The sequence below is a fragment of the Nelumbo lutea genome, chromosome 3 (assembly GCF_056320005.1).
Source record: "Nelumbo lutea isolate HS-2025 chromosome 3, American lotus-T2T, whole genome shotgun sequence".
Lineage (NCBI taxonomy): Eukaryota > Viridiplantae > Streptophyta > Magnoliopsida > Proteales > Nelumbonaceae > Nelumbo > Nelumbo lutea.
This window is the reverse complement of record NC_142686.1, coordinates 40,687,602-40,704,848: the sequence shown is the minus strand read 5'-3', so window position 1 is coordinate 40,704,848 and position 17,247 is coordinate 40,687,602. Positions and strand designations below refer to the sequence as shown.

At 39.9% G+C, this 17,247-nt stretch overlaps 1 protein-coding gene across 3 annotated transcripts in view; it reads right to left on the bottom strand.

Annotated features, from left to right (window-relative positions):
* The window catches only part of LOC148864439 (uncharacterized), a 46,065-nt gene that overhangs the window by 3,691 nt on the left and 25,127 nt on the right, over window positions 1-17,247 (bottom strand). Inside the window, exons 2-3 of one of the 3 annotated variants that reach the window (XM_088974357.1) lie at window positions 1,789-1,878; window positions 1,200-1,454 (exon numbers count right to left, since the gene is read on the bottom strand). In XM_088974357.1, the coding sequence (XP_088830483.1) occupies window positions 1,440-1,454; window positions 1,789-1,878 (105 nt within the window). In that variant the 3' untranslated portion in view covers window positions 1,200-1,439. Of the gene's footprint in view, window positions 1-1,199; window positions 1,879-17,247 lie in introns of those variants that run through there. The other 2 variants (XM_088974356.1, XM_088974355.1) reach the window with 2 other exon arrangements.

The window sequence follows — 17,247 nt, the reverse complement described above, 5'->3', positions numbered from 1 at the left end:
AGATATTATGTAAAATAACTCAGTTATTAATATTTTGAGGTTTTGAAAAGTCACGATGTATTTTAAAGAACTGTGAGAAAAAAATCATGATGAATTTTAAATAATATCCCTTGATATTTAAAACGATTAAGATTATGTCTATCTCATCATTAATAAGTATCAGTAACCCTGAAAATGAATACATATAATATGGTTTATTTTTCTTTATTATATGATACGCCATGCTAAATATAGATGTTTTGAACCTTGAACAGGAGACAATTGAAGCTATGATTGAAAAATTAACCAAGCAGCTGATTGGGTAGAGAAAATCTTGGACAGGAGACTCTTTATTTTTATATATTTTATCATTATTATTAACGTTATCTGTTAACCACCTTTCCTTCTAAATTCATATGATCATATAATATTCGATAAAAAACTTAAACACTTCTATAAGAATAACGTTGGAGAAAATTTTCAAATGAGAAAAAAGATACACCACCGACTCTATTATTATTATTATTATTATTATTATTATTATTATTATTATTATTATTATTATTATGGTTTGCCATTCCAAGTTACTTGGTCATAAGACATTGTATATGGTGGTTCAACCAACTTGTTCCATCATCCATGTCTCTCTCTCTTCAAACAAACACAACAACTAATAACTCAAGGGTGTAATTTGATATTAGCCTTTCTTCATTTGCCAATGTGATTTGGCAATTAAAATCTTTATCCTTCAGTCCCTTGTATATTATTGGCTTATTTGCATTTGTACTTTTAATACAGATGTTATTATTAGGGATATGTTTAGGTATTGCCGGTGGAAGAGTCCATTTTGATTATACTAGACGAACTTCTGCATCTTCCAAAACAAAACTTTCGACTTGCACTACAAGAAAAGAAACAATGTGGAAATATTGTTATCCAAGAAAAAACAAGTCGTTGCTTTGTCAATCCAAATGGTCAAAATATACTATATAATCAAAAGTCTGGATTCCATATTAAGGTTATCTTAGTCATGTGCAATTTGACAGTAGGGGGTAAATGCAAATGTTGAAAATATCGATGATCATAAAAAGTTCAGGCACAAGCATAAAAAAGGTAGTTTCTTTTTTTACTAAAATGAACTCCGCATATGATTACTTTTCTTCTTTAATGCCCTAGGTTGAACTTGTTTGGTATTCTGAAACAAGACACTGCAAGCTCTAACTGGTTTAATGTCCACCCCATCCACCCCCACACTTGATACATTAAAGGAGAATTCATAAAGTAGGATCATGGCAACATAATAAAGAGATGTATAAAAAAGCTAAAGAAAAGTAAGAATGCAGCACACACCCTACAACTCAGACACCAGTGCAAGCTTTTACATATCAACCAATACGTATTCCAGACAATCCAAACAATCTGATGGACCTGCTGTTTAAGGGAATCAAACTGGTGGGTCATCAGCCAAGAAGATCCTGAAGAAATTACCAAATGGTAATGTATAACCCCAGCAAAGTACCATGTATATGCAGAAAAAAGAACGAATACTAGGACCAACATCAGAGAAAGATCATTTGTTCTGTGCAAAAAGAACTTGAAAGGCACAAACCAAAAGAATTTTGATTCCCAGAAATATAGAATGAAGAAGCCCATCAGAATTGCCAAATGAGACAGGATGGTTAATTCAAGTGTCATAACAATGACACATAAATCAGTTGCAACTGCCTTCAAAAATACCTAGGTTGCAACAAAACAACTTTGACAACACATGCAGGCAATCAAGATACCAAGGAGAGCTCCAGCAATGACCTGTGATGGGGTGTGACCAAGAAATTCCTTAAGCTTTCTTTGACTGATAGGATGCCCTTGAAACAAGTCCTGAATGATCATATTAAGGACCTGCAAAGATCAGCATTTTTTGAGTAATAGAACAGAAGAGGAATTGTGAATTTTGATTACTAAAATAGTAAGTCAGGCCAATACCAGTACACCACACAAACATATTTCACCAAACATGGACTTGGGCCATAATCTCCTAAAGCAAAAATGGTTTAATCACTACTGGGATAACTGTAAGCATAATACTTATCACAACCTTTGGGCACTCAGAAAATATTCCCAAAATTAAGTTCAACTTAATAAAGGGATGACAATTTTTGTCTGGACGTCCTTGGATGAAGCCATCAGATAGCAGCCTTCAACAGGTAAAAGGTACAACCTTGTTATTAGTAGTACCCATCCAGTGGGAATTGTGGATCAACATTGCGCAATGGTGAGCTGTCCAAATAATAGGTTAATGGGGAAATTGTTTGCAAGTATAGATATAGGAATTATGGTCATAAAAGGTTAACTGACACAAACACAGTATTTTTTGGGGATGTATTTGAAGGTAGAGTTGCCTTTAACATGCAGATATCTTTTAAGGTGAGTAGGGATATAGAGGGCATTGTTGAGAAATCAAATTGTGTGTTAGAACCCCTTTCATTGCATTTTCTTTTACTATACAGAGTGGCCCTGGAGAGAGGAACATTGGTGACTTCTATTATGTAGGGACAGTAGTGGTTTGTATAGTGCTCTTGCACGAGAAACAACATGCATGTTAGGGATGTGGACCAGATGCTTACTTTCTTTGAAAGGATAAATGAAACATCATCTCCATGTGAGAAAGAAGCTATGCATCTAGAGAAAAAAGGAAGAGGCTGAAAAGGGGCCAATTCTAGCACTTGATATAATTATTTTGAAGATAAATAAAAAGGAAAATTCATTGATGAAAAAAAAAAACAAGGTACAAAGTCTTTGGTGACAAGGTGTCACCAACCAACATACAAAACTGGATCCAAAAAAGACAAAAACCACTAATCCAACAGTGATCAAACATTCAAAGTACACCAGAATTCCAAACCAAAGTCTTCTTTTCTGAAGCCTCCAAATTCTGGAAGGATTAAAACCCCAACCAATTGTCTTTGAACTGATGATTGCCCCTAACTCTTCATTGCTCTTCATCTTCCCTTAGAATATTCTTTTGTTTTTCTCCTTCCATACCTCTCAACAAACAGCAAATGGAACGCAGCTCCAAAGGATTTTGGCTTTAGTGTTCCCATGTACTCTTGGCCAGCTTCCAAAGATCCCAGCATACCCATTAGGTGGCCATCCGACCATTCTGAATAGCTTGAAGAAGTAGGGCCAAATTCCTCTCACATAAGTCACTGAACCAGCAAATTAAGAATATTGTCTTCCTCAGAAAGACAACACATCTGTTTGGAAAGTTGAATCCTCTCTTTTTTCAACTTGTCTTGAGTGAGAATGCTGCCCATTGATACCAACCATGCAAAACTTTCCACTCTTGGAGGAAATGGTTAACCAAAATACAATGATTAAACATTCAAAGTACACCAGAATTCCAAACCAAAGTCTTCTTTTCTAAAGCCTTCAAATTCCAGAAGGATTACAACCCAGCCAATTATCTTTGAACTGACGATCCCCCCTAACTCTAACTCTTCATTGCACTTCATCTTCCCTTCGAATATTCTTTTGTTTCTCACTTCCTCCTTCCAGACCTCTCAACAAACAGCAAATGAAATGCAACTTCAAAGGATTTTGGCTTTAGTTTTCCCATGTACTCTTGGCCAGCTTCCAAAGATCTCAACATACCCATTAGGCAATCATCCGACTATTCTGAATAGTTTGAAGTAGGCCCAAATTCCTCTCACATAAGTGCACTGAACCAACAAATTAAGAATATTCTCTTCCACAGAAAGACATAAAAACACATCTGTTTGGAAAGTGGAATCCTCTCTTTTCTCAACTTGTCTTGTGTGAGAATGCTGTCCATTGATACCAACCAAGCAAAACCTTCCATTATTGGAGGAACTGGTTTCCCCCAAACACCTTTGACTGAATCATCTTCCACCTGATTCCTAACCAAAGCATTATACAGATATTTGACTGTGAACCTCCCCCATTCTTGCATTCCTTCCACCACTTTGCATCTGTCAGTGAAAGATCAACCACAGCCTTTTACAGCTTCAAAAGCATCCCCAACATCCCTCCATTTCCCAATCCAATAATGGTCTTCTGAAGGTAGGACACCACACCACTGCACCATTTCTAACCCCATAACATTGAGAAATTGTCACCCCCTTCTTGCTCAAACTATATAGCGTTGGACACAGTTCACAAAGCTTTCAACTTCTAACCATTCGTCTTCTCAAAACCTCACACTAGAACCAGTCCCCACTCTCCAAGACATAATGGCTGAAGAAAAAGAGTTAATCTCATGATCCCCTTCCACACACACCCCATAAGAAGATCGCACCTCCCTCACATCCCACCCAAAATTAACCATCCTATATTTACAAGCCACAACCCTTCTCCAAAGAGCTTCCCTCTTCCTCCCAAATCTCAAAATCCATTTCCGCTACAATGCTTTATTGAAATGCTACCCTCTATCGACATTCTCCATTTTTCTCCAAACCCAAACTCTCTCATGACCCAATCGACCAAGTCATAAGCCTTCTCTAGGTCCAGTTTACATAATAAACTGTCTGCCCCCAATCTCAACATTTTTTTGGACACTCTCATTAGCAAACAAAATTTGACCTAGAATTTGTCTATTCTTGACAAAGGCTGCTTGCTAAGGAGAAACAATGGAATTCAGGACCACTTTTAGCCTTCTAGTTAGGCCTTTTGAGATGATCTATTAGAAATTGTCTCTTAGATCATTGGGCTGAAACCTTTAGGATAGGTAGCTTCCTTTTTTTTGGGGATTAATGTGGTGAAGGTAGCATTAGCCCCAACATTGATAACACCCTTAAAATGGAACTCATTAAAAGTCACATTTAGATCCTCTTTCAGCATATCCCGACACTCTAAACAAAATCCCAATGTGAATCCATCAGGTCTGAGTCCAAAAATGACCCTTGTCATTTGTTCCTTGAACAGTTTTCTAATTGTGATACCAATTGTTGGGAAGTTCTAGGCCACCTTAACTCTTCAACCTGCAACCTAGATCTGGAGGAAAAATTCCTAAGATGGATTTAAAATTGTTTACGAAGGTCCTTTCAATTTCAAGTAAGGATGTTACCACTATACTATTCACCTCTAATTGGGTTATTTTGTTTTTCCTCTTTTTTTCTTGTTTGCTAATGAGTAAAAGAACTTGGTATTAGACTTTAATTGGTTTTTCCCCCTTCATTGATCCATCAGAACCTTGACTTTTTCCTCCAATAAATCTCTTCCCTTTCCAAGATCACATTAATTAGCCTTCAATTACCATTTTCTTTCCCTTTCCTTGTTAATCAAAGATCTATTCTCTTCACGGTTGTCTTACTGTTGAGACACAAATAAAGGGAATATAAGTGTACAAGAAAAGGCCACATCAACCTTTAAAGAATATAACTAACAGCCAACCACTAGAACAAACTAAATAACAAACTAGACAAGTGGACTGGACAAGTGGAGAGGCTGGTACAACAGAATTAACAGCCAACCACTAGAACAAACTAAATAACAAACTAGACAAGTGGACTGGACAAGTGGAGAGGCTGGTATAACAGAATTGTAACAGCAGTGTTATAACAAAGGGATTATTGAATTGGGAATACAACTCTCTCTCTCTCTCTCTCTCTCTCTCTCTCTCTCTCTCTCTCTCTCTCTCTCTCATTCTGGAGGTAGACTCCCTCAAAAGAGTCCCTGAGTTAGGCAGTTCCTAACAAGTTGGTATCACAGCCAATTCAGAGCCAAGATGCCAAGCACAAGATCATCAGCAATGGAGAACAAAGTCGATTACATGGAAGGAGAAATGCAAAGAATATCAGCCAATGTCAAAGAAATCAAAGAAAGCTTTGCATCCTTGCTGGAAAGACTGGCACAGGCACCACCTGTGCAAATTCAGGAAGAACGCAGTGACACCAATCATCGAAGTGGATCAAGAACTGCAAGAATCAAATCTCCCATCTTCACAGGAGGAGATCCCACTTCCTGGCTTCTGCTAACAGAAAGATACTTCGATTACCATGACACACAAGGCCCTGATCGTGTTCCACTAGCCTCTGCACACCTGGAAGGAGAGGCGATCGTCTGGTACCAATGGTACCAGCGACGACACCCAAGGGCCACATGGGCCGACTTCACCGACGCCTTAACCATGCGATTTGGGGTCTCAGCCTTTGAGAATTATGACGAAAGCCTCGCTAAGCTACAACAGACTGGCTCCGTCCAAGATTATCAGATGGCGTTTGAAAGATTGGCAGTGTGCGTGCAAGGCTGGCCAGAAAACACGCTTGTCGGCAGTTTTGTTGGACTTAAGGAGGAATTGCGGCTGGAGGTAAAAGCCATGCAGCCCACCACCGTTCTTGAAGCAGCAGCAATAGCCCGATTACATGAAGACAAAATAAACCGGGCAAGAAGGATTAGCCGACTCCTGGGAGCTGCGATCAGACCTGGTGTAACCAACCAAGAACCTGGAATCTTGGGTAAACCAGAGCCCAGATCAGGAGTAGGAATCACAGGCAAGGATGCCAGCTCTGGTTCAAGCCCCGGCTCAGCCAAGAGGTTAACCCGGGCTGAGATGCAAGCCCGACGAGAAAAGGGCCTTTGCTACACATGTGGAGACAAGTTCGGGCCGGGCCATCGCTGTAAGGTCCCACAAGTTTTCTTCCTGCAACCTGAAACTGAATATGTCGAGCAATCAGCCGACATTGAGGAGCCAAGGGATGACCAAGAATGGGTACCAGGGACAAAGGAATACCCGGAAGTATCCCTGCAAGCCTTGACCGGTCTTGCTTCTTCTCAAACGATGCGAGTAACCAGACTGATACAGGGGCGCCATGTATCGGTTCTGATAGACAGTGGCAGCACCCTCAATTTCATCACCCAAACCTTGGTCAGGCAACTAGGGGTTCCAGTCCAACCATGTGCAACCTTTCGGGTGCACGTAGCTAATGGGAGCAACCTGGTATGTGACAGTATGTGCACAGAATTAAAGATAAGGATACAAGGACATGAGTTCGAGGTGGATCTTCGCCCCCTAGAAATCAGTGGAGCAGATGTAGTTCTCGGAGTCCAATGGTTAAGGCAACTAGGGCCGGTGATGTGTGATTGGACCCGCCTCACCATGGATTTCCAAATGGGCATCTCACAGGTGCATATTCAAGGGCAGCTGTCCAAGGGTCTAGGACCTATTAGCCTCGCCTCCCTAAGGAAACAAGCAGCAGACCCAGCCCACATCGTTTTAATGCAGATAGACTCCCACAAGAACGGCCCCATTCTAAACCAAGAAAGCAGATCCGAAGAAGGCCGCAAACAACTACAGCAGCTACTTCAGAAATTCTCAGGGATCTTCCAAGAACCTAAGGAACAGATTTCAGGTGGATACGCAAAGGGAATCACATCGAACCAGAGGCATCGGTGGTATGGTCAGGTCTCCCAATTGAGGATGCAACTTGGGAACCTTGGATTTACAGAATAGATTTCCACATCTAGACCTTGAGGGCAAGTCGCTTTCAAGGGAGGAGGGACTGTTGAGACACAAATAAAGGGAATATAAGTGTACAAGAAAAGGCCACATCAGCCTTTAAAGAATATAACTAACAGCCAACCACTAGGACAAACTAAATAACAAACTAGACAAATGGACTGGACAAGTGGAGAGGCTGGTACAACAGAATTAACAGCCAACCACTAGAACAAACTAAATAACAAACTAGACAAGTGGACTGGACAAGTGGAGAGGCTGGTATAACAGAATTGTAACAGCAGTGTAACAGCTGTGTATAAATAACAGCAGTGTTATAACAGAAGGGATTATTGAATTGGGAATACAACCTCTCTCTCTCTCTCTCTCTCTCTCTCTCTCTCTCTCTCTCTCTCTCATTCTGGAGAGGTAGGCTCCCTCGAAAGAGTCCCTGAGTTAGGCAGTTCCTAACACTTACTCCCTAATTTGTGCCAAGAGTGCTTTTTGTTGGTGGGTATTTCCGAAGACTAACATATTCCAGTACTTGGTAGTCTTCCTTTAGGGGTTTTATTCAGACAATGGCTGGAAGAAGGGCTTGTTTGTTTGTGTTGATTACTGGTGCTGGTGTGGATTTAAGTTGCTTTCTTTTTTTTTTTTTTTTTGAAAGATAAGATAAATTTTATTAGAAACAACAAGTAAATAGTACAACAGCTCCCTTGCCACACTGAGATTAGGCAGGAAAGCAGATCATATTTCAGACTCCAAAGGGAATGGTATCTTAACAACTCAGGAACATCCAAGTTTTTGAACTCAGATTTACAGAGACCCAAGATATCAGTTTACTGACAGCAGAATGTATTAGGTCCTCTGAACTCTTCACTTTGTTACATAAGATTCTATTGTTTGTTTCAGTCCAAATGAACCAAAGAACAGCTGCAGGAACAGACTTCCAGACAAGCTTTCCTTTTTTTCTTCAGTTCTTGGACTTTCCAGCAGCACAGTAAGTCTTTGACTGAGCTCGGCATTACCCAACTGATCCCAACAGCATTAAGAAAGTGATCCCACACCTTGGAAGTGACAGAACAGTGTATACTCAGGTGATCTGTAGTTTCAGGCACTAGACCACAGAGGCCACAAGACAAATCCAAGTGTTGCAGGCCCCTTCTCTCCAGAATTGTTCTAGTGAGACATTTATCTAAAGCCATAGCCCAAACCAGAAAATTCACTTTTAAGGGAGGGGTAGGATTCCAATTTTTCAATTTATTTGTGTTTATTTTGTCAATGGCGGGTAGAGACGAAAGATTTTTCTTGGTTGTTTTGCAAGAAGGGTTTGTTTATTTGTGTTGATTACTGGTGTTGGTGTGGATTCTCTTAGTATGTGGACTGGGCTTTAAAGGGTTGGTTTTAGCATCAAGAACTGTGTACAATGGTGCTTTTTGTTTGGGGAAATCTTTTTTGGAGAGGGTGTAATTGTTTTAACATTTTGTATATTCGAGCTGTATAGGTCTTTTAGGGGATCATAGGGGTGAGCGTTGTTCAGTTTAAACCGACAAACCGAACCAAAATTTTCGGTTTCGATTTGTTTGGTTCGGTTAATTCGGTTTTAAAAAATTTCGGTTTCGGTTTTCAGGATTAGAAATTTGGTTAACCGAAAAAACCAAATTAACCAAAACTTATTAATATATAATATAATATATTATTAATATGTAAAACATAATATATTATAATATGTATATAATATATATTATATATAATATACATTAACATATACATATATTATAATATACATAAATATATTAATATATATAATATATAATATGTATTAGTATAATATTAATAAAATTCAGTTTTAACTGGAATAACTGAAAAATTCAGTTTTGGTACTTGAAAATTACACCTACAGTAGTTCAGATCATGCAAGAAAAGAAGAAAAGATAGAAAGAGAAAGAAGAAAGAAGTTTCAGCAATAGGTTGTGGAAGAAGAAAAGAAGAATTCGAACCTCTCTCTCTAGCCCCCTTTCATCACTTTTATTAATAATTCTAAGCCTGAGTACAATTACTTGGATGCCCTTAATGGGGCGGCCAACACTAAATATTAAAAGAAGGCACATAACTAAGAAACATAACTTTTAAATACTACTTAAAAGAAATAAAGAATACTAAGGCCCGTTTGGCCCATTCTCACTACACTCCCCCTCAAGCTGAGCATAGATGTCAATCATGCCCAGCTTGCTTACATAATGTTGAAGCTTTGCCTTTGGGACTCCCTTAGTTAGAAAATCTGTTAGTTGCTCTTCTGATGCAATGAAAGGTAGGCACACCTCTCCTGAAGCCACTCTCTCCTGTATAAAGTGTTTGTCTATCTCAATGTGCTTAGTTTTATCATGTTGAATTAGGTTGTGAGCAATGTTAATAGCAGCTTGGTTATCACAATACAACATCAATGACTCGTCACATGAAACACCCATCTCATTAAAGAGAGATCTAAGACATAACAACTCAGAAACACCATGGGCCATAGCTTTATACTCTGCCTCAGTTGAAAATCTAGCAACCATTGATTGCTTTTTGCTTCTCCAGGAAACAATATTTCCAGCTACCATAGTACAAGATCTTGATGTGGATCTCCTGTCATTCGCATTCCCTACCCAATCAGCATCTGTATATGCTTCTACCTTCATGTGTCCATGTTTAGCAAATAATATACCCTTCCCAAGGGTTCCCTTAAGGTAGCATAACACCTTTTCTACAGCAGTCATATGTGTGTTTCTAGGAGCATGCATGAATTGGCTGATGACACTCACAGCATATGAAATGTCTGGACGAGTCATACATAGATAAAAAAGTTTCCCCAGTAATCTCTGAAACAAAAAAAGTTTCCCCAGTAATCTCTGAAACACTCCCCTGTCAACTAAAAGTTCTCCATCATTAGCTAAGTTTATGATTCACATCAATAGGGGTAGAGGCTGGTTTAGCACCAAGTTTTCCAGTCTCAGTAAAAAGGTCTAGCACATACTTCCGTTGAGAAATAAAGATACCTTCCTTGGACCTAGCAACCTCAATGCACAGAAAATACCGCAACTCCCCTAAATCTTTAATTTCAAATTCAGGATTGAGAAACTTCTTAAGAGCACTAACTTATTCTGTATCACTACCAGTAACCACAATATCATCTACATAAACTATAAGAAATCTCACTAGAGTGCCTTTTATCTTAACAAAGAGGGTATGATCTGATTGAGTCTGAGTATAGCCGAATTGAACAAGAGCATCCCTAAACTTATCAAACCAAGCACGAGGAGAGTGTTTCAGGCCATAAAGTGATTTATTCAATCTATACACCTTACCCTACATTTCCTTGCCATATATACTAGGAGGAAGGGACATATATACCTCTTCAGTGAGATCACCATTCAGGAATGCATTCTTAACATCAAATTGATACAGAGGCCAATCATAGCTCACTGCTAAGGATAAAAGAACTCTCACCGAAGTCATTTTAGCAACTAGAGAAAAGGTCTCAATGTAATCTATCCCATATACCTAGGTATATCCCTTGGCAACAAGCCAAGCCTTATACCTCTCAATTGACCCATTTGCACGATACTTGATAATGAAAACCCACTTGCACCCAACAGGTTCCTTCCCAATTGGAAAGTCAACAATATCCCAGGTATTGCTTTTATGAAGGGCTTCTATTTCAGTACTCATAGCATCCCCCCAATCTGGTGTGACTAAGGCTTCTAAAACAAACTTTGGGATGGATTGAGAGGAAATGGAGGCTAGAAAGGCATAGTAGGATGGGGACAACAAGCTGTAGGAAAGGTGTTTGGAAATACAATGAGTTGAACATTTCCTCTTACCTTTCTCAAAGCAATGGGTAGGTCAAGGTCTGGAAACAAGGTTGCTAGTGGAGGAGGTGATGGACATGTCCTCTCCTCAGTAATTGGGAGTGCCTGAGACTCAACTAGAAGTGTGGTATCAACCTGTGTTTGCCTTAGCCTTTGCCGCCGGTACCACCTCTAGAGAATAGGATGAGTGGAAACAACTGGAGGACTAGCAAGAGGAGGGGGAGGAGGAGGAGTGGAAGACCTCAAAGGAGAGGATCCCTCCACGGGAATGGGGGTAAATGTGGAGGGCTCGACACAAAACTCAATTGGAGTTGACAAAGGAAGGGATGAAGAAAACAACTCAAGAGATCTCTCCCCCTCAGAAGGATGGCTATGAAAAGGAACCGACTCTGCAAAGGTAACATCCATGGAAACAAACCGAGTGCCACTAATGTGATCAAGACAATAGTACCCTTTTTGTGTAGTGGCATAACCAAGGAAGATACACTTCTAAGCCTTGGGGTCAAACTTGTGTCTTTTGGAACTGGGAATGTGGACATAACAAATGCAACCAAAGACCCTTAGAGGAATAGAGAAAATCTCAACATCAAGAAAGAGGACTCCAAAAGGAGATTTTAACCCCAAAACTCGAGAAGCCATGCGGTTAATAAGGTAGGTAGTTGTTAAAACTGCATCACCCCAAAACTTCACAGGAACATGGGTAGCAAAAAGAATGTTCCTTGCAACTTCCACAATGTGTTTGTTTTTCCTCTCCACTACCATTTTGTTGTGGAGTGCAGGCACAAGAACTCTGATGAATAACCCCAAACTTCTCAAGATAGGAGGTAAGGTTGTCAAAATATTCCTTAGCATTGTCTGACCGGAATATTTTGATGTGGATATTAAACTGAGTGAGTATGTGTTCATGGAACTGTTGCACAAGTTTAGGCACTTCATCCCGAGAGCGCATAAGGTAAATCTAAGTAGATCGTGAAAAATCATCAATAAACAGGATGAAATATTTATACCCACCCATACATGGTAAATGGTAAGGCGGGGCACACATCAAAGTGAACAATATTAAAATAAATAGTTGATCTTTTATTACTTGAATGATAAATGCTCTTACAATGCTTTGAGAACTCACAAGACTCACAAAGAAGACTCAATAGACTAATTCCTTTAAATAACTCTGGAAACAACTGACTCAATTAAGGAAAGGACAAATGACCCAAACAACTATGACATAACATGATACGACTAGTGGATTCTGAAACAAATGCAACTCTCTTGGGTTGTAATTGGCTCTACTCAAGCATGTCTAACAGATAGATCCCATTTGCCTCATGGCCACTCCCAATCACCTTCTGAGATTCCATGTTTTGAAAAACACAATATGAACGAAAAAAGGTCACACTACAATTCAAGGATTTAGTCAAATACTAACTGAAAGCAAATTGGTATTAAGCTTAGGTACATGAAGAACAGATGATATGGTCAGGGCATTAGAGGTCTTAATGTCTCCCTTTCCCATGATAGGGGCTAAGGAGCTATCAGCAAGGGATATCTTGTCCCAACCAAAAAAAAGTTGGTAAGAGGTGAATAATTGTGAAACACTGACCATATGGTTAGAAGCACCAGAATCAATTATCCAGGGGGTTTTATGAGTACCTGAGACAGAAGCATGATGTGCAGTGGCATGAATACCTGAGTGAGCATATGCAGAGGAAGGAACAGTCTCTGAAGAAGCTGTAGCAGTGGACTCCAAGTGACTGATAATTCGGCCGTACTTCTCATATTCAGCCCTGGCAGCTACAAGTTGTTCTCTCACTGACTTCTCTCCGCCTTGTCCTTGTTCACCTTGTGAAGAGGTGGCTACATTTGCATTTCCACCTTTTCTAGTTTCAATCCTTTTTCCACCATTTTCTTTCTTGAACCTAGTAGGAACAAGTTCTGGATGTAGCTTCCAGCATATGTCTTTAGTGTGTTTAGGCTTCTTGCAGTATTCACAGATAACATCTTTCTTCCCAATGCTAACCTTCGGTTTCATCCCAGTGTTAGCATAGTGATCAATCTGTGGCTCAACAAGTTGAACCTGTCTTCTACTCTCCTCATTGCTCACCATAGCATATGCCTGAGACAAAGTCACCTCATCCTTTGCTAAAACATTCTGCCTCGCAATATCATACTCCGAGTCGAGTCTGGTGAGGAACTCAAAGACCCGATTTCTCTCCACCAACCTCCTATATGTTTATGCATCCTTTGTGCAACCCCAAACAATAGTCTCCATCAAATCAATCTCTTGCCAAAGAGATTTCAACATAGAGAAGTAGACTGCTAAGGGCTACTCCCCCTATCTAAGATTATTCACACCAAGCTTCAATTTTTAGGCCCGAGCAAAATTAAGCTTTTGGGAATAGGTCTCTGTGACACTATCCCACACTTCTTTTGCAATTTTCATCCATGGGTAATGCTGACTAATGTGTGGTTGCATAGAATTCACTAACCAACCCACTACTGTGTAGTTTTCCTGCATCCACCTTTAATAGGTAAGATCATCCTCCTCTAGTTTCTTCTTGCTCCCGGTAATATAACCCCATTTTCCTCTACTACACACATGTATCTTAATAGATTGAGACCAAGCTAAATAATTAGTCCCATCTAGCTTCACAATAGTCACATTCCCAAAAAGATTCTCTACTAACCCCCCATGTCCAAACCTGGAATCTATAGAATATTTGGTCTCTCCTCTAGTTTGCTCCATTGAGTAAACGGATGCAAACGAAAATCAAATTAGGGCTTTACTAGGCTAGATTTACTGTTCTAAGCAAAGAACAACCTTTCAACCCCCCAAAATTAGGGTTTCACAGGGTCTTACGGGATGGGGAGAAAGAGAGAAACTTCAACCACCCCTTTCCAGAGGTTCCAGAATTCAATCCTGTTGGAATGTCAGCTTTATTTATTATGTTTGTTGCTGAGTTAGGGTCTGTTTGGACAAATCAAGGCAGTTTTTCTTTTGTTTTTTATGATGTAACTTAAGTAGGGGCATAAGGGTCATTTCCCTTCTAATTATGGTTGCCCTATATATATTAATATAAGCTGGCACCGCCAGCACTGTAGCAGACTCCAAATCTCTCTCTTCTCTTCTCTCTTCCTCTTCTCTCTTCCTCTTCTCTTCTCTCTTCTCTTCTCTCTTCCTCTTCTCTTCTCCTACCTCTCTTCTCCTCTATTCAGCTGTTAATATGGTATTAGAGCGGTTCTGCTAGGCCTGTGAGCAGATTGAACAAGCTTCAACCTGCTGTCTTCTTCAACTGAGATAAAAAAAAGTGCAGACCTATGACTGGTACAGATTTTTTTTAGTGTTTTTTTCCTTTTCCTTGGTTGTGTACCAAGAAGAAACTATATGACTCCAAACTGCTGAATGTTTTTTGAGAAGCTGAGGTTCGAACCTCTTTTTTTTATGGATCGTGTGATCCCATGTCTGAGAATTCAGATCTGTAGGTCGTGAATGACCTGATCTTTTAACCCTTGTGTAACCATACTGGTTTATGACCCCTCCTAGCAGTCGATGTGTTTGGGGTGTCTGGAAGTTGGTGGAGTGTGACTGATAGGTCATATCAGCTCTGAGATCACCCTAAAATCTTGCCTTTTTTGGACAATCTAGGCTGGTTTGTGGTCAGATTGTGTCCAGATTGCAGTGTGTGCATGTGGGCTTCATCCTTGGTGTTTCTAGGACTGTTTGTTTGGTGATAGGAGGGATCATAGGGTGTGTGTAAGGTCTGAAAGGTGTTTGAATCATGTCCTCTGAGAATTCTGCAACTTCGAGAATTTCAAGAAGTCAAAATGGAATGAGTGGGGGGATGGATAAGAATTTCCCCATGGCTGTAATCCCCTTTGATGGACTGAACTATCTTGAATGAATGGTCTAGGGGAACTAAACTTTATATCACTGCTAGAGGAAAAATTGGGTATATTAATGGTAAAATCAAGGAACCAAAGATTGGTAGTGCTGAACATAACAGATGGGACCAAAAAAATAGCATGGTGATGTCATGGCTCTTGGTTTCCATGCTGCCACAAGTAAGGAAGACCTTTATGTGGGCTGAAACAACTTGTGAAATATGGGAACAAGCAAAATTACCTATTCAGAACAGAGACTATGCAAAGATATATCAATTACAAGTAGAATCCTCCACTTGCAAGCAAGGGAGCGGAGTCTCTCGATGTACTATTCAGACTTGACATCAATTTGGAAGGTGTTAGAATACACGAATCAGGGGTATTTTGGTCATTTTGGTTTATCTGTTTGAGAGTGAAAGGTCTATTTTATTTAAGTTTAAGTTACGTGTCCCATCTTTCATGAGGGACAATATGGTCTTTCTTACAACTCTATTACTTGAAATAAATACAAGTGGGTCGGCTAGGTAGGACTGATTTTTCTTCTTCCTATCTAGCCGAACCCTTCTTCTCTTCTTCTTCTTCTTCTTCTTCTTCTTCTTCTTCTTCTTCTTTCTTCTCTACTTTAACCTAGAATCGAATAGGGTTTTCTTACATGGTATCAGAGCGGTAAAACCTTGTTCTCCTTTCGTTCTTCCTTGCTGCTGTCTTCTTCCTGGGTTCGCCGCCAACCATTTCAGCTTTCCTCAAATTTCTGCTAGCTTGAGTGGAAGCTCGACAAGGGGCCAAAAAGGAGTCGTCGTTTTGTGGTTCTGGAGGTGAGAATGCCTCCAATTACTGTGGTGGTGGTCGTTGAAGTTGTGTACTAGACGCCCTCTATTCAGTGATACGAAGAGGGTTGTTTGTGGACAGGTATGAACAGTACTGTTTTTTGCCGAAATAGTGGATTGTGAATGCTGTGTTTTGGTTCAAATTTTTTTGTTGTGGAGGTTTGGAGTGACTAGTATGCATATCAATCTTGCTCTTCTCTGTTTTACCTCATATGTGTGCTGAAAGTAGGGTTTTTCGACTGCTGAAGTTCACGACAGCAATGGTGTGGTGGTAGTTGTATTGTGTTGAATGGTGTATTGATGATTCTGAATACTTAAAAGTGAACCCTTGGATCTGGTGTGTGAACAGTTCTGCAGTGTGTAGTACAAGTGTTTGATTTAATGACTGAGTGACTTCAGCCCTTGTATTTTGGTGGGTGAATGGTTCTGCAGTGTGCAGTACAGGTGTTTGATGTAATGACTGAGTGATTTCAGCTTTAGTATTTGATGTGCAATGTGTATTTGAAGAAGTTGGCGGTGTCGTAAGTGAGATAAGTTTTGTAGAAGTGTGTGAGGTTATGTTGCATATTTGAAGGTGAATTAGTTAAGATGGCATCGATTGGAGATGGGAATGACAATAAAACAGGCGTCATGCTTTCTCTAGACTAAGTGTTCAAATGGCATCTATTAAGCTGAATGGTGAGAATTATGTGCCGTGGGCAAAATCTGTGGAAGTGTTCTTAAAGGCCAAGAGATAGGCAAAACATGTGAGAGAGGAGAAACCTTCCTCTAATTCTCCGAGGTTCAGTGACTGGGAACAGGAAGATGCACAAATAATGACATGGCTATGGAACAACATGAAACCAAAAATTAGTGTGAACTTTATATTCCTAGATACAGCTAAAGAAATCTTGGATAATGCTAAGAAGCTATACTCCAGACAAGACAATACAACTAGGGTGTATCAGTTGTACCAAGAGTACTTTAATCTGAAGCAAGGCAGTCAAAGCTTGGAGGAATACTATGCAAGTCTAAGGAATATCCGAAATGAGCTCAATGTGTATCATTCTCTGACATCGGATGTTCAGATTCAACAACAGTAGCATGAACAACTTGATGTGACAAGGTTTCTGGTGGGTTTGAAGGCTGAGTATAAGCCTAATTGAGCACAAATGTTTGGGGGGGGGGGGGGTCTGCTCTTCCCTCACTTGAAAAAGTTTTTGTCCGTCTTAAGAGGACATCTATTGAGTCTGTAGAGCATTCCTCTCTCTTGGACAGA